The sequence below is a fragment of the Sinocyclocheilus rhinocerous genome, unplaced genomic scaffold (assembly GCF_001515625.1).
Source record: "Sinocyclocheilus rhinocerous isolate Xijiao unplaced genomic scaffold, SAMN03320098_v1.1 scaffold208, whole genome shotgun sequence".
Taxonomy (NCBI): Eukaryota; Metazoa; Chordata; class Actinopteri; order Cypriniformes; family Cyprinidae; genus Sinocyclocheilus; species Sinocyclocheilus rhinocerous.
Window position 1 is genome coordinate 493,491 of NW_015650085.1, and position 18,681 is coordinate 512,171.

The 18,681-nt window shown below is 35.9% G+C and overlaps 2 protein-coding genes across 2 annotated transcripts; both read right to left on the minus strand.

Moving 5' to 3' along the window:
- Positions 1-822: 822 nt before the first annotated feature.
- LOC107711506 (neural Wiskott-Aldrich syndrome protein-like) lies at positions 823-7,898 on the minus strand. Its single transcript, XM_016516494.1, has 7 exons — positions 7,452-7,898; positions 6,342-6,540; positions 5,894-5,936; positions 4,635-4,788; positions 2,365-2,882; positions 1,690-1,798; positions 823-1,582 (listed from the first exon to the last, which is right to left on the minus strand). The coding sequence occupies exons 1-7, from the start codon at positions 7,675-7,677 to the stop codon at positions 1,521-1,523; spliced, it is 1,311 nt and encodes a 436-aa protein (XP_016371980.1). The 5' UTR covers positions 7,678-7,898; the 3' UTR covers positions 823-1,520.
- LOC107711472 (neural Wiskott-Aldrich syndrome protein-like) lies at positions 7,689-18,436 on the minus strand. The gene is made up of 4 exons (XM_016516451.1): positions 18,018-18,436; positions 10,397-10,531; positions 9,486-9,707; positions 7,689-7,802 (listed from the first exon to the last, which is right to left on the minus strand). The coding sequence occupies exons 1-4, from the start codon at positions 18,123-18,125 to the stop codon at positions 7,689-7,691; spliced, it is 579 nt and encodes a 192-aa protein (XP_016371937.1). The 5' UTR covers positions 18,126-18,436.
- Positions 18,437-18,681: the final 245 nt, after the last annotated feature.

Below are 18,681 nucleotides of genomic sequence, written 5' to 3' on the forward strand. Positions count from 1 at the left end.
TACAACAGTGAGCGCAAGCTACATTAAAGTGATTATTACGTTTTGAATCTGGATATTTTTCTTACAAAAACGCATCGATTCGCTACAGGAGGCCTTTGTTCACCCCCCGGATTCGTGTGAACTTTTTTTTTTATGGATGGGCGCTTTTTATTTAACTTGTTTTGGACTTTAGCATGCAACACCCGCTGAGTGCCATGAAACAGCTTGAAAGATGGAAGACAATTTTTTATATAACTCCGACTGGATTCGTCTGAAAGAAGAAAGTCATACACCTAGGATGACTTGAGGGTAAGTCATTTATGGGCTAATTTTCATTTTTGGGTTAACTAACCCTTTAAGGCTTGTTAAGACCCGTAGAAACCCTGACTTTGCTCTAATCACTCATTTTATGAATCGCCTACTTGGAAAACTGGATTCCAAGGTTTTAGTCACATTTACTCTATAGTTTCTCAAATTAAATAAAATAAAAAACAACCAAATACACAAAGGTTCTGTAAATATTAACATTTATTTGAGTGTACAATTTTAATAATTCTTTTCAACCTCATTGCAAAGGTTTCAAGTCTCAATGCAAAGCGACCCTGGTTAAACGAAGGATGAAAACTGGAAAATATATTTGAATTGCTCAAATAACACTGCTAAAAACAGTGAAACTATATGATCCGACCCACTGCGGACCGTCAGGCGAACCAGAGCCTCTCTTTTTGAATTAGTACAGCATCACAGTGCGTTATTAGTAAAACATTGAGAACGTACAAACTGTCCACTTCAGGATTTTTTTTTTCAATGGCACACATGAACATTAAATTCCAGCTTGAACCGTATCTGACCAACAGAAAAAAAAAAAGTGCCCGTGAAATTTATTGTAATGCCAGTAAAATGCAAACTAGCATATGCAAACAGAAGATTTCTAATAACTGTAGTGCTTCTCACATCTAATTTTAAGGAGAGTCCTGACGTAGTAGCTATAGCACACAATGTGTAAACATATCTGCCGTATTGCGCCGTTTCCCCACTTTTTTCTTTTTGATTCGTGCAAATATAGAAACCGACTCAAACTCGGAGCAAATTTACAACTTAGCAATGGGGCTAAATATGGTTTCTAAGAAAACAACAGCGCTAAACTGAAAAAGAAAAGGTAAGAGAAAAGCATGAAAATAGTGTTCTTGCTTTGTCACAATATCAATATTAAAGACTCGCTCATCTTGTTCCTTAAGAGTCAACTTTCGTTCAAAGAATTACAAAGAAAAAAACAAAAGACCCCAAAACATTCAACTCTACAAATCAAGAAAACTTGATGTAAAATTGCACGTGAATCCAGGAGAGGAAAATAAAACCTTTACAGGAGATGCATGACAAACCTTTACAGATTAAATGAGGTATTGCACAGATTAATACAAAAAAGCATAAAGGCAACAAAAATTTACAGCAAATCGGTCATCCATTTACATTACAATTTTATAAGATTTAGAATGTCAAGAGCAATGTAGTGTTTTAATTCTTTTGGGCAGCCCTGGTCATCAGTCATCCCACTCATCTTCATCCTCAAAATCTTCTACATCATCATCATCATCATCATCATCTACAAAACCACGGATTGAATGTTTAGTTTTCTGCTTTTTAACCAAGACAGACGTCTAACACAATCTAAGTGAGTCTGATTGTAATTGTCATCAGGTCGGCACATACCTGAAGAGTGGATCGCTTTGCTCCTCTTCTGCATGACCTCCATCAGCGCCCCCACGATCCCAGATGAGGGGGAAGAAGTAGGCGGAGCCAAGTCTGTAGAGTCCGGTACCTGAAAATATCACATGATCAGAATGGTTTTATTCACCTGCATGCCACGCAGTTCTCATGATGGACACAAATCTAAATCAAGAGTTATTTTCAGTATGGAACTGAAGCTGTGAGAGATGCTGTACTTAGAGATGTTAATATTGCTACAAAAAACAAACAATTAAATTGATTAAGTAATGTAAATACATGTCACTGATTCATCGACAAAACAGGTACCAGTGGTTTTAAGCTAATATTGAAGCTGAAAATCTCCAGTACCTGTCTTGTCAGTAAACAGAATCGCTAAAATAATGAAATTTTGGAAATGTAAGGAATTCTACAAAGAACATGAACTAATAATTTTAATTTATTTTTATTAATTTTATTTAGCCAACTAGTATGTTTGAGACGGCTAACCTAAATATTTGAAATAGATTTCACTATATTACCGGTATATAATTTTTCTCAGATAATTTATATAATATTTCAGTTATTTCTGGTTACTGGAATACAAAAGTACAAACTGTTCAAAAGTTTGGGGTCAGTAGAATTTTTAATGAAAAAAATAAATAAAAGCACTCTACTCACGTTTTTAAGATGAATGCCCTGTCGTATTTGGTCTAAGAGTGAGTCACGGCCACCACTGGACACGGGCGGCTTGTTGTTTTGGTCCACTTTCTTGAGCTGCGCTCCTTCTCGTATTTGGTTCAGGAGTGCGGATTTACCCCCCGGCAGCTCCCCAGAATCCCCGTCTGGTAGCAGAGGCGTGGGAGGAGGGGGTCCCGGAGGAGGTGGTGGCGGCGGTGGTGGTGCCCCGACCATTGAAGATGGAGGAGGAGGTGGAGGGGCTGGTGGAGACAGGGAGGCAGGCTGGGATGGAGGAGGTGGTGGGGGAGCAGTCCCGGGCCCTCTGCTGGGGGGAGGAGGTGGTGGTGCTCCCATACCTGGTCGGAAGGGAGGAGGTGGAGGAGGAGCAGAGGTGGGCACTCTTGACGGCGGAGGTGGAGGTGGCGCTCCTCGGCTTCTGGAAGGAGGTGGGGGAGGAGCGGAGTTGTGGGGAGGTGGGGGAGGTGGCGGTCCTCCTCTGGATGGTGGAGGTGGAGGTGCTGTGGAAAGACAACAGAATGCTGCGTTATGGTAAACATACCTAAAAAATGGATTCATGTAAAAATACTGAGTGCAACGTGTCTCAAAACGTCAAGATGAGGATGAAGTTGCTATTAAGAACTGTTGTTTATAGCTGCACAGCAGCTTAGAATCACAGAATTCTGATTCAGAACTCTCAGATTTATTTTAAGATTGACTATTTTGAAGTTTTTTAAATGAAAATGTCAAAGAATATGAAGATAATTTATAATTAATTAATAATTTTATCTTCCGGTTCGGGTCCTTCAAGCTTCAAATATTAAGAGAAAATAAATGAGATTAGAAAACCTTACAAAAACAGGCATTAATACATGGCTACTGACCAGATAAAACATTAATCCGTTGTATTTAAAGCAAAATCAAATACGTGATATTCAAGATTTTCTCATGTTTTTGAAAGCAGCATCTTATGCTCACATTTATTTAATTGAAACAATAAGTATATATTATGATATACTACCAATTTAAATAACTGTATTCTTAATATATTTATGTTTTATATATTATATTTTAAAATGTAATATATTCCTGTGATTTATTCAGTCACATGCTTCTTCAGAAATCATTCTAATATGCTGATTTGCTTCTCAAGAAACATTTTTATTATTATCAGTGTCAAATTTTTGTGGAAACATATATTTCGTGATATATGTATTCTTCAAGACTGTTTGCTGAATAAAAAGAAAAAAAAATAGAAACCTTTTGTAACATTATAAATGTCTTTACTGTCACTTTTGATCAATTTAATGTGTCCTTGTTCAAAAATATTAAATTAAGAAAAAGCTTAACTCAAAACTTTTGTTTGTTTACTTGTATTACAGTTACTCGTATGTACTTGTGTTACAGTTATATTATATTTTGGCCATATTGCCCACCCAAACAATGTGGTAAATTATTAACATCCGATATGCCTGTCCAAACACTCTCGAATGCAGGCAATCACTTCAAAGTCAAAGCCAACTTAGAAATAGAAGTTTCACTCCAGGGTTCTTGAATTCGTCACAGGACAGAGAAAGCAGCTGTAGCAGCTTTCATGTAGGATGCACTATGTTCATTCTGGCTGCTGCTCACAGCTGAACTTATTCCAGCAAACCAGTGCTAATACTACAAATGCTGACTCTGAAGAATAAGTTGGACTGGGGAAATCTGAGCTGTGAGCAGTGAGTAAAACAGAAGAGATGTTCTTCTAACATCTGACCAGAGCTGGAGTGTTGATCTTGTGCTTGAGACTTCAAAACTGCATTAAAGTGGCTTAAATTGTTTTTTTATTATTATTATTTTTTTTAAATTCAGCCTGTTTCTTGAACAAACAGGGATCAGTCTGGATCTGGGAATTTGGAGGTCTAGTTTTGGAGTGTTTTAAGGTCTTGACTCCAACTCTGGCTCTGACTCGAGGCTACAAATATGATCTCTAAAGATACACACACAACTTCAGCCCACAGCAGACTTTTAGTAATGAATGCAAGCCTTCTGATTGGGCCACTGCAGTGCCTATTTTCGAGGTACAAAACTGATTGTTTGTTCTTTTTTTTTCACTGCAGACTCATGCAAAATGGGGAAAGTAACCTACCACAACACCTTGGGGGTCCTGAAGGACAAATTATTTGAACATTACTTTATTATAGTACAACATAAGATAAGGTTTGCTTAGATACGTTCTAATATCAGAGTTTTCAAACACCTGATAATCGTACGCAAACTCTTGGACTCACCTTGTCGTCGAAGTTCATTTTTGACAGCCTCTACTCCTCCTCTCTTCTCAATGAATTCGTAGATGTCTTTAGACGTCTCTATGTCTTTGAGCTGGGCCTCAGAAATGCCACACATGTCAAACAGGTTCTTTAGCTCTGGGTCCAGATTATTCAACTGAGAAAAGACAAACAAAAGTCAAGGATCTGAATACAAATCAAATTTAGAGTTAACTTCTGCTTCTTGTGTCACAGTATTCCTAATTTTTAAATCACGCTTTTGTAGATCACTACATTAACTGTGGACATACAGAAGTTTGGGGTCAGTAAGATTTTTTTTAATAAATAAATACTTCTATTCAGCAAGGATCCATTAAATTGATCAAAAGTGACAGTGAAGACATTTATAATGTTACAAAAGGTTTCTATTTATGATCCTGAGTAAATTCAGCTTTGCATAACAGGAATAAATTACATTTGAAAATATATTCAAATAGAAAACAGTCATTTTAAATTGTAATAATATTTCACAATATTAATGTTCTTGCTGTATTTTTTATAAAATAAATGGAGCCAGAAGAGGCTTTTCAAAAACATTTAAACTCTTACTGACCCCAAACTTTTGAACAATAGTGTATTCCAGTAACTAGAAATAACAAAACTTTTTGTCTTTATTTTGAACAGTATATCTATTTTTGAAATCACTGAAAACCTAATCAATTACTTTTTGTGAACTGTATTGCTCGAAAAATGTTCTTGTGCTAAACAAAAAGTCACTCAGTTTGCTCATTTATTATGTAATGCAATGAGATTCAGACATCTTTTAAACATAACTTTTAAGATATATCTTAAGACTTTTGGGGGACACAATATTTCAGAATATCCTTAAACCACAAACAGATGAATGTACCGTATAGGGCTTAATAATTATTTCCTCTGATAATGAAACATTTCTCCTGCAGACAGTCTACCAGCGCAATCACACCGTAACCCCCAATAAATCCCCTTTATGTAATCTCTCATTCAGGGGAGTTCAAATTAAAAAGTGGAGCCACACAGATCTAATACACACTCCCAGCGCAACGCCTGAAATATGATCCTTGATTTTTGGGAGAATGATTGTTTTGGATTATAAAGATACAGCCCCTCCAATCTCATTGTGTAAGAGATGGCTTGCTATTGTGAATCATATCCTGACGTGACCCATGACCCAGAAAATGATGAACACATGTAAACAGATGCGCTTTAACATGCATTAAACATGTAGTGGCAAAAATACACACATCAAAGCCTGTGTTGGGATCCCAGCCGACATGCCCAACATGCCTGGAAAAACAAAAAGACATTTTAATAAAGAAACATGAACCAAACAGCTTAGAAACTGTAAATGCATTAAGCAAATAAAGATAAAACGGAGATTAAAGTACATCAATAAACGCGTTCATGTTTAAGGAAGTCTCATCCGACTTTAACATGATTCCTGGAATACAACGGCCAGATTATCCACGTCTGGGATACATTACATGAGATTAAAAACAAGTGTCCAATCCGATTACACTTTCCAACACAACATACTTAGTGAACGCCCAGGAAAAGAACAGGAACTCCGATTTGATAAAGCAGCTTCATTGTTAAGTGCACAAGGAAATGAATGCAATACCTGGCCAAAACCAACAATGCTAGAAAGGGAGACGTGAAACCTAGTTGGTTTGAACATAAAAGTCAACTCACCGGAAATTGCTCGGGGTGCCGATTTCAGCTTTGGATATTTTCTTCTTCTTGTTCTTGCCTTTGCCTTTGTCTTTGTCTTTCCTGTTGAAGTTGATGTTGTTCATTTGAGTGTTATTTTGATAACGCTGATTGTTGATTTCGGGGTTCTTTATGTCCACTGTTGCCATCAGAAGTGTTGGTCCTAAAGGTCCTGATGGTCCTGACACAGTCACAATCAAATTAATTTTTAAATTCGGCATTAAGTGATGTCATAAAAATGTGGAAGCCTGTTTCCAACACGGTATTAAAAAAATAATAAATTAGGGTAATTGCGACTTTTTAATCTCACAATTCTGAGTTTATATCTTGCAATTATGATTTTTTTTCTCATAATTCTTGCAATTTTGGGAAGAAATGTCTGAACTGAGATAGAAACTCGCATTTGCATCCTGACACAGTCACAATCAAATTAATTTTTTAATTCGGCATTAAGTGATGTGATAAAAATGTGGAAGCCTGTTTCCAACACGGTATTAAAAAATAATAATAAATTAGGGTAATTGCGACTTTTTAATCTCACAATTCTGAGTTTATATCTTGCAATTATGATTTTTTTTCTCATAATTCTTGCAATTTTGGGAAGAAATGTCTGAACTGAGATAGAAACTCGCATTTGCAAGGAAAAAAAAAAAAGAAGTCAGAAGTCTTTTTAGTTTTTTTATAGCGTGGCAGAAACAACAAAGTCCAAATTGCAAATAACTCAGAATTTATAGAAAAAAAGTCAATTGTGAGATGTAAACCCAGAATTCTAAGAGAAATAGTCAGAATTGCGAGACAAACTCACAATTCTGAGAAAAAAAGTCAGAACTGTGAAAATAAAAGTCCTAATTCGGAGTTATATCTCAATGCAAATTATGAGATAAGAATTTCACAATCACGTTTTTTAAATTGTTTTTATTCCATGGCAGAAACGGGCTTCTATAAATCAAGCACTTTCTATAACACTCACTTTCTTAAATGCACTGAACACAAGAAACTGTTTTAAGACTAAAACCGGCCAATAAAGCACCTCGTCCAATCATGTAAAAGTCTTCAGAGAAACTTCACGAAACATCTCAGGTCACAACCTACCTGCATCCTCGCGCTCGACACTGTAAGCGGGCGAGAGTAAAAACAACGGGCTACAGCGTCCGCTAATGTCTCCACCCCCTAAACCCACATTCAGGAGGATTTTACCCATCACCACACAGGTGCGCTCGCTGTGCCGCAGGTTAGCCGCGGGGACCGTACAGCTCGTCTTGCGGGAGTACGAGGCACTGCAGGGGAGCCAGGCAACCTCCCAAATCTGAAGCCTCATCTAGTATCTCATCAGTCGGCGCTGACAAAAAGGTGGTGCAGAACATCATCTCTGAATGCATGCAGACGTCCACGACACTGGGTCCGGTCAGGCTGCTCTTGCTTTTCTCTGCCAGCATTTGAAGGCTGCAGCCAGATATAAAGTCCCGCCTCTTTTTAATCCCGACAAATTATACACCACCGCTGGATTTTACATAACCATTAAAGCCAGCAATAAGCTGCTGCAAATCTCCCAGGCTCTTCTAAGCACTGTGTGATGAGGACACGCTACAATGCAACACCAATGAGAAATCCTCCACGCATCCAGGGGGCGCTAATCACCCGAGATGAATGTCAGTACCAGGTGACTGTAAGCGGCTGTAAGTGGTTAAATTCATATAACCAGCAGAGAAAATCCTCTCAAATAGAACAGGTCTAATATTTGTTGTGTTGCTCATCCACAGACATCAAACACATGTCAGGAGGTCAAGTATACACGAACATGAATTGGTGAAACCTCATGTTACTTCAAAGCTTCAGCATTGCTCGGGCTATAGGATGGAAGTGACTCAGGTGCCAGATTTTCCAGTATAGCTGGATTTTTGCCTCTGGGGTGGATGGTAAAGAGGCGAAATGGACTGTTAACATATGTTAGTTGGGCGGGTAGTTGACGGCCCCTGGGGGCCTTACAGTTAAAAGACCATCACCACTGTGAAGATCAAGTTTTGACTAACAGCAAATAAGGGAGATGGTGTGTATGCTTGAAAATTACATTTGCTACTGTGTTTGCTTATATGCATTTAAAACTATGTGGTAAATTGTAGGAAAACTATGTTTTACTGCAGAAGCCGATAAGCGCCCTTGTTGTTTTTGAACAGAAGCCGATAAGTCCCCTTCTGAGGAGATTACAAAGATTAAACGAGTGTTTGTTTTTTTAACTCTAAAACATGAAATGTGGAGTTATCTGCTTTTGCCATAAAACAAACTTTTAATATGTAAAAAAACATACTTTCAATTAACTTTATTTTTGTAAATTAGGCCTACCTGTATTATTTGTTATTATTAAGTTATTATAAGTTATTATTACTTCATCAAAACAACCCAAATTCAGTTTGATTGATATTACTTGGAATGTGCAATAAAAAAACTTGATTTCTGAAAAAAATAATAAAAATGGAGTTATCGCGGTTTGCAAATGAACTCTTCTCATATATATATATATATATATATATAATTAAATAAATAACATTTGCAAATATAAAATGTAGCTATATAGAATGGCAGAATTTTATTCATTTCAATTTAATTTACTTATTTAATTTAATATAATGAGAATTTTGGGCCAAACTGTCAATACAAAACTTTAATGACCTTAAAAATAGGCTTTTTTTTCCAGGAAAATATAATTTCCAATTTTTTTTTTCTTTTGATTTCACAAAACGTAATTTGGACATTTCTTTTACAACCTGATTATTCAACATTTGTTCTGTATTAATAAACACATATCTTCAAATCGTGTGGAGAAATAAATACATTTTAACTGATAACCTTTGTCAGTCATGTTTAAAGCTCAGTCTATCAAGAATTAACGTTCATGTAATTTATTAGTGAACAACCTACCATTAGGTGGGTCACGTCTTTTTTCTGCAAGACAAAATTAAGATAACCATTACTACTAAATTCACCACCATGTGATTTTAAAACGTGAGCTTTATTAGTGAAAGAGCAAGAAGGTGAGATTTAAGATCAATCAAGTGTTGTAGGAAATAAAGTGCATGGATGAATCATACATAATAAGACCAAAGCAAATGAATTCAATTTCATGTTTACGTTGATTTTAACTCCAACTTTATCTGTGTCTGTGTCCATGATGGCACATACCTTACGGTCCGCTGAAGTACAAGCATACAGCATGATTGTTTGAAAAACACAGAAGGCATGTAGATACAAGATCTGAGTACTTACATCTCCAGCAAATGTGATAAAGTATGGCCTGGAGTAGTTTATTGAAAAGTTGTTGTAGAGCTCTTGATCAAACAATTGTTTTCCATCCTGTCAAAGCAGAAAAAGAAACGGTTTCCTTAATACTAAGAGAAACATGACTTCCATATGTGAAATGTTATATTATTTTATTTATATGAATATAGATTGTATTTATATAGTAAAATAAAAATTCATAAAATGAATCAAATATATAAATAACATAAATATAAATAATATGTTTTAATATTAAAGAAAATATTTGATTAATATATTACTTAATTTATAAATAAAATAAAACGATAATTAAATACAATTTATTTAAAAAATATACACATATGTATAAAATATATATATTTATATATGTACGAACATATATTTTTTAAACAAAATATTTTATATACAAGTTATTCATAAAATAAATAAAATGAATTTATATATATTATATGTGCCATATAATCAAATATATTATATATATATATTATTGTATCTATTTTATGAACAATTTAAACAATACATGAATAAAATATAAATGAATAAATAATAAAGTTTAAAATGAAAGAATATATTTTATTTATATATTTACTCAAAATAATAAAAATAAAATATACATGAATATAAATGATATATTTTTTAAGAAAAGTTAATGTTATTGTGCTAAACAATATGTTTGGCTCCAAATGAAAACAACTAAGCTCAATGAAAAGTGCACAGAGGTATCAAAAAGGCATCTGACCCACATGGAGCGTCTGTTGACTTACTTTCATATCAATCACCCTGATGAAGTAAGATCTCTGAGAGTTGTCTTTCACCAGACAGGCCACCCCACAGCACTTCTTCACCCAGGATGAGTTTCTGTCGGCTCCATAGACCTGCACCACGGCTGAACACAAACTCTGCAGAAACAGAAATGGCAGAATTAATACAAATCTGAAACTGAAATGCCATTCTGCACCTGCTTATGTAGGTCACATTAACCTACTGTGAAAACAGACGCCCAAGTATACATTTCAGAATGATTTTTAATAAAATACTACTTAAAGTCAAGATGAAAAAATTAAAAACATTGGTACTCTTTGGTTTATAAGTGCATGTGCCATAAAGCTCACCACAAGTGGTCAATTTTAAAGAAAGTTTTAATCCTATAAAACTAGCACAAACTGTGGCGTTCAACTGCTGCGGACAAACGGTGGTCAATCTGTAAGAGGACATTATCATACCGCAGTGTCATTCATAGAGCAAACACCTCATGACGGATGCGAGCGAGGACCACAGTGCTCACAGAAAACAGCCCGATGCTTTTCATAGTCTCCCCACGAAGCCGCCGGTCCCAACGCCAGTGAACGAAGATGCACTCTCAGACTAATCAAGAGGAACACATTACGACTGCAGTCGAACCTCTTTGGCAAAAAGCACAGCTTATAATCATAGATAATTTTTTACATTACGAAGAATGAGAGAATTAAATCCAGCATGCCTGTTTAATACAAAAAGAACCAAATTCTATGGGAGAGTTTTGCTATTTCACCTTTTATATGTAAACAATCATAATTGCTAGGGTGAATGAACCAAGTTTCTGAATACTAAATAGATGCTGATATATAAATGTGAGCGGTCATATGTTAAAGGGGTCATATGATGTTGCTAAAAAGAACATTATTTTGTGTATTTGGTATAATGAAATGTGTTTATGTGGTTTAAGGTTAAAAAAACACATTATTTTCCACATACTGTACATTATTGTTTCTCCTCTATGCCCCGCCTTTTTTACAGATCTTCTTTATGCACCAGGAGCTTGTAACACTCCAAAGAGAAAGGAAAAATTGAAATCGCATCATATGACCCCTTTAATGAGTTCTTGATTGCGATATCAATAGCATTACATAAATCTTGCAATAATTCTGAGAAAAAAAAAAGGTGTGAGATATGCACTCAGAATTGCGAGAAATAAAAGTCAGAGCTGTGAGATAAACGGTCACAAATACTTTTCTTTATTTTTAATGTAATAAAGGAAATAAAATAGGAATAAAAAAGGTAATTACGACTTTTTGTCTTGAAATTCTGACTATTTGTGAGTTTATATTGTTAGAAAAAAAATTCTCAACATTGCGAAAAAAATCAGAATTGTCTGATGTTAACGGAGAAAAAAAAGTGAATTGTGAGAAAAAAATCAATTACCTTTTTATTTTTTATGAATTAAAAGGAATAAAAAAATAAAATTATTGTGACTCACATTTCAGACTTTTCTCAGAATTGCGATAACATCTCAATTCGGTGAAAAAAAAAAGTGAGATAAAAAGTTGCAATTACCATTTTAATTGATGGAATAAAAGAGTAAAAAAAATAAAGGTAATTGCGACTTTCACAATTCAGACTTCTCTTCTCAGAATTGCAAGTTTATTCTATAGTCAGAATTGTGATACATAAACTCAGAATTCTGAGAAATATTGTGAGATAAAAAGTTGCAATTTTGTTTATGGAATAAAAAGAATAAAATAAAAATTGTGAGATAAAAAGTTGCAATTTTGTTTATGGAATAAAAGGAATAAAATAAAAAAAAATAAAATAAAGGCTTTCTTTCACAATTGTGGCTTTTCTTCTCAGACTCGTAAGAGACACAAACTCAGAACTACAAAATATAAAGTCATAATTGTGAGAAAAGGTTGCAATGATCTTTTTTTTCATTCCATGTTGGAAATAAGCTTCCACAAAATGACCTGTTTTTGCAGTTTAGCTTTTATAAAAGGATTGGACAGACATTGAAGAGTGAAAGTCAAAATCCTGCTTTCCACAATATAAACAAGGATACACCCGAGATGAAACCAACGCATGCATCTAATTAAACCGCTGAGTTTACAAATCAAGCGTTTGACCTGAGATGAACCAGCTGCGAGGAATCAGAACAAAAGAGCCAGTGAATATTTCTAGCGAAAAGCCACAAAGGACATTCAAGCTACTCCTAAAAACTGTGTTCGTGACAGTGATGTAATCCCAAACTTCCGAGCAGCACTTTTAAGTGAATGGCTGCAATATACATGAAGATGTCCTCGCCAAACAGCCACTTTTGGGGATTAACGATCAGCATCCATTCTCAGGACGGGCCAGATGATTTACATAATCAAAGAGAACCAGCAAAGCCACACGGCTCTGCCAGGATCCCGGCCAGGGATGCAGCCACGCAAATGCAGCCAGCTGTTACAGACTCACTCAAAGCTTCCATTAACAACAAGATAAAAGCGAGAGGAAGCTTTACAGGGACACAGTAGGATCACACACACAGCGAGAGGGGCTTCTGCGCTCTCATTGGCTGAATGAAGCTGCCGCCTATTATCAGTTCATTTCGGTCATTACTCAAAGTCAGAGGCATCCATCCGAACCCGAGTGCGTGTGATGTTATCTCACAGTTTATCGCTCATTATTAGCTGCGGCTAGCGGAAATGCCCTCTGGAAGAAATCTGGTGACGTAATGTAGCCTATATGTATTCATGCATGCACTCTGATGACATCACTGATGATCATACAGCAAAGAAAAGAGGCATTATACAATATGAATGTTGCTATTTTTTGAAAGAAATTAATATTTTATTCAGCAAGGATGTATTAAAGTGATCAAAAGTGACAGTAAAGACATTTAAAACTTTACAAAAGATTTATATTTCCAATTAATGCTGTTCTTTTAAACTTTTCTAAGAATCTTGAAAAAAAAATGTATCAGTTTCCACAAAAATATTAAGGAATGTTAATAAAATTAATAATAATAAGAGGAAATGTAACTTGAGCAGCAAATCAGCGTATTACAATGATTTCTAAAGCATCATGTGACACTGAAGTCTGAGCTTTGCAGGAATAAATTAACTTTACAATATATTAAAACAGAAAAAAATTAGTTTAATTTGTAATTCTTTTTTCAAAATATCACTGTATTTACTGTATTTTGATCAAATAACTGCAACCTTGGTGAGCCTAAGAGTTTCAAATACATACATATCAAACTGAAAAATAATATATAAAACAAATGAAAAAAAAAGTAATAAGATTATAATAATTAAATATATTTTTAAATAACATTATAGAACTACATAAATAATACACAAACTCCATAAATCACTACATGATTCCCATACAGAAATTTCTGTTTATACAAAAAAAAAAATAAAACACTTTTGATGAGTACTACAATAACTTGTAAATAATAAGAATATATAAATTCAGTAAGTAAGTAAATTAATCAATCAATAAATAAACAATTTTATATAGCCGTCATTATACTTTAGGAAGGGGTTAATTATTTTTGCATGAAAAACCCCTAATCTAAAATTAGTAAACAGTGAAAAACAAATTATAACTAGCACTATAAGTAGACCTCATGAGGAGACTATTACAACTCTACAAACATGTCAAATTATTATTTCGTCCATCAGCCACCCCACTCTTATGTATCAGCACTGGACATCTAAAAACTCACACTGCAAGGATAATATTGAGGTTCAAAGCTGAAGAATCTATGCCAGGGGTGTCCTGCAGAATTTGGCTCCAACTTGCCTCAACACACCTGCCTGGATGTTTCTAGTATGCCTAGTAAGACCTTGATTAGCTGCTTCAGGTGTGTTTAATTAGGGTTGGAGCTGAACTCTGCAGGACCGAGTTTGGAGACCCCTGATCTATGCTATGCATTACACACTGTCACACTCAAACGAAGAAAAGGCTTTAGAGATTTGTAGCCGTCCTCACAGTTCAAACAACAAAAAATGACAGAAACTCGGCCAGCAGGAACTACCTGAGAGGACTGGTTCTCCAACCCCCCACATTCACATGCAGGAGGAGAACCACATACTGCCAGCAGCAGCAAAAAAATCACCGAGACCCACCGGACCACATCCTCACGGTGGGCTGATCGAGCAGTCCTGGTCTAAAACTAACGCTGCTTCCAGTCGGTGTGTGAACTCCATGCAGCAAAAGCTCCCTAACTAGCAAAACCGCTGGCAGAAGACTAACAAGAAAAGGACAGGTTTGAGGTCACAAACTCATAGTTCTGTGATTCACAGCAACTGAACTGAATCCTCAGAGAAATGTGGAAGCAAATCAGCGTATTACAATGATTTCTAAAGGATCATGTGACACTGAAGTCTGAGCTTTGCAGGAATAAATTAACTTTACAATATATTAAAACAGAAAAAAATTTGTTTAATTTGTAATTCTTTTTTCAAAATATCACTGTATTTATTGTATTTTGATCAAATAACTGCAGCCTTGGTGAGCCTAAGAGTTTCAAATACATACATATCAAACTGAAAAATAATATATAAAACAAATGAAAAAAAAAGTAATAAGATTATAATTAAATATATTTTTAAATAACATTATAGAACTACATAAATAATACACAAACTCCATAAATCACTACATGATTCCCATACAGAAATTTCTGTTTATACAAAAAAAAAATAAAACACTTTTGATGAGTACTACAATAACTTGTAAATAATAAGAATATATAAATTCAGTAAGTAAGTAAATTAATCAATCAATAAATAAACAATTTTATATAGCCGTCATTATACTTTAGGAAGGGGTTAATTATTTTTGCATGAAAAACCCCTAATCTAAAATTAGTAAACAGTGAAAAACAAATTATAACTAGCACTATAAGTAGACCTCATGAGGAGACTATTACAACTCTACAAACATGTCAAATTATTATTTCGTCCATCAGCCACCCCACTCTTATGTATCAGCACTGGACATCTAAAAACTCACACTGCAAGGATAATATTGAGGTTCAAAGCTGAAGAATCTATGCCAGGGGTGTCCTGCAGAATTTGGCTCCAACTTGCCTCAACACACCTGCCTGGATGTTTCTAGTATGCCTAGTAAGACCTTGATTAGCTGCTTCAGGTGTGTTTAATTAGGGTTGGAGCTGAACTCTGCAGGACCGAGTTTGGAGACCCCTGATCTATGCTATGCATTACACACTGTCACACTCAAACGAAGAAAAGGCTTTAGAGATTTGTAGCCGTCCTCACAGTTCAAACAACAAAAAATGACAGAAACTCGGCCAGCAGGAACTACCTGAGAGGACTGGTTCTCCAACCCCCCACATTCACATGCAGGAGGAGAACCACATACTGCCAGCAGCAGCAAAAAAATCACCGAGACCCACCGGACCACATCCTCACGGTGGGCTGATCGAGCAGTCCTGGTCTAAAACTAACGCTGCTTCCAGTCGGTGTGTGAACTCCATGCAGCAAAAGCTCCCTAACTAGCAAAACCGCTGGCAGAAGACTAACAAGAAAAGGACAGGTTTGAGGTCACAAACTCATAGTTCTGTGATTCACAGCAACTGAACTGAATCCTCAGAGAAATGTGGACAACACACCCACTTCAATCATGCCACAACACGCCGTTAAAAGTCTTTCAAAATCAATGTCAAAAGGTGACTCTAAGCCTGTAGGATGCATTGATATCGCAAGCGTATGTTAAGCACCGTCACCATCCAACACCGCCAGGAATGTGAAGCATTCAAGGACTCATGTCATGCGAGAGAAACTTTGAATTTTGGGCGAGAAGTCCAGCGACTCAGACCTGGTTCCCATTTTGCAGAGAGGAACAAGGCTCTTTGGAAACCCGTGTGCCTTCATGTGAAAAGGGAAGCTTAGTTTTTGCTATCTGAAGAACACGACATTCATGTAGGAACAGAACAGGTAACAGTGGAATGAGGAAACAGACAGAACTACAAACGAACAGGTGAGCGAGAGCAGCACGTGACATTGGACTACCTGGACTAAACATTACCCAAATAAAACCCTGGTCTAATTTGGGTATCAGCATGTTACGCAACAACAGCCCGAGGGAAATCTGATTACACTGATGATGATTAAACAAAACAATGAGGGATCGTGTCTGTAGTGCACTATTAAACTTGAGATCAAAAGGTTACGATCACCTATCGCTACAAAATAATAAGGTGCAACTTAAGTTTAATAAGGGTCAAAATGAAAAGCGGTTTTCGAGCATCAAAAAAAAAAAAAAACAGTTTAATACAGCTTTAATTTTTTTAATACATTAGAATGTTTATTTTATTTGCTATATCCTTCAAACCACTGGTTTTTACCCATATGTCAGTTTTTAATCATTTAAAATATAATAATATTTATTAAGTTAAAATTTGTACTTTTATATATTTTAATAAGTTCCTTTAATGTTTTCCCCATTTATTAATAATTTTTTTATTTTCATTTTTACATAAATGTTTTAAGCTGAATGACAATGGAACATTATTTCACACATTTTTACATTTTATTTTCACAAAAGCTATTTGAAACATTAAAGTAGACACTTTACTTGCATTTAATATGCTATCCGTGCATATAAAATCACTTTTATTTGAAGCAGACACCAAAATGGGACGTCTCATCTTTGACCCATAAACACAGAAATCATCAGGACTGATTAATTTGCCAACTCGATAGTTATTTTGAGATTGTCTGTCAATAAATGTGACCAAGATGGTCATTGTGCCAAAACGTACTAATATTATACAGTAAATGTGTAAAATTAGAGAAATGTGCATAAAATTGCACAATATATCAGCCAAACATCCAATGTCTTTTCCATTTGCTCCTCCAAATCTTGAATATTTGGTTAAACATTCTTGATAGTTTAACCAGACACACCAATGACAACAGTTTCCTAAAATGAATCTTAGTTATGAAAGCCTAGTTTATTATCACTGCACACATAGCGTAGACTTGGAAATGTAAAGGTGAAGGTTTAGTATTTGAAACCAGGACTATTTGATGCGAGTCTGAAACAGTCGGAGGAGGAGGAGGAGGAGGAGGAAGAGTTTAATGTGACGGGATTCATCTGTCATAAAATCAAGCTGAGAGTTACATAAATACATGTGCCTGCCAATATGATTAAACCTCCTAATCAAGTTCACCTACTACTATGATGAGCTTTCATTAAATTAGATGAACTACTGAGGCAAAATAAGGCGCGCTGTAGCTACTTAACGTTTCCAGATTTATATAACGATGTCATGAAACGCCGACTCGTATATATAATACGGGTGGATATATAAAACTGTATAGCAGTCATTATATTTTAGTAAGGACTCATCATATTTGCTTCAAAAAGTCTGAAAACCCGCTCTCTCACACAAGTTTACCTGAAACTTTAAAAGCGTTCACTGCAGCAAAAACACTGTGAGACAGATGCGTATGTTTAACAACTGGATACAGTGTATCTCTGTATTCTGTTAATGGATTATCCAAGTGTTACAATCCAGTGAAATCATTAGTGACACTAATCGAGTTGGTAACATCACACAGCGTGACTGAACACTACCTGGCAAAGAAATCAAGCAAATGCTTGAGAACTTACGGTGCATTTCCTGCCCAGATGGTTGGAAAGCACTTCGTTTTCTTGCGGGGTGAGAAGAATGGAGCCAACATTGATCCCAGGCCTCCTGTGTGAAAGTGGACCGCTCATTTTTAACAATCCGATGGTGTGAACTTGTGATCAGGAAGTGTTAAACAGAAAATACGTGTTCATTGATCTCTGATCACCGCCGCTTGGATCCGAAGGCTCTCATAATCAGACCTGTTGTGTTTCGGCCGGTGGTGTGTTGAGAGAGGTCTTGTGTCTCAGAAATAGACACAAGGTTATCCAACGTCGTCTTGAGACTCTAAACTTTCATCTGAACTCCTGTGCACCGAGCTTTCGATCCAACATGGCAGTGCCACCGTTGCGCATGACAGTGAGACGCGGCGAATTTACAAATCCCACTACGGCTAAAGCGTAGCTTATGAATATTAACGACCCGCCGTGGCGTTCGATGAGTAGCCGTATCTAATTGGACGAGGGGCGGGCTTTGGGGCTGAGCGTTGGTCAGCTGGCGAATCCGAGAGATGTGGGGCGTGGCTTATGAATATTTAATGAATTGCGTGACTAGACGCTCAGGGAAGGTTACCAAGCAACGTTAACATGAGCTAATGAGCTAAGCCTTCGCTATAGTAGGAAACAGGTCGTGTTTAGTCTACTTATA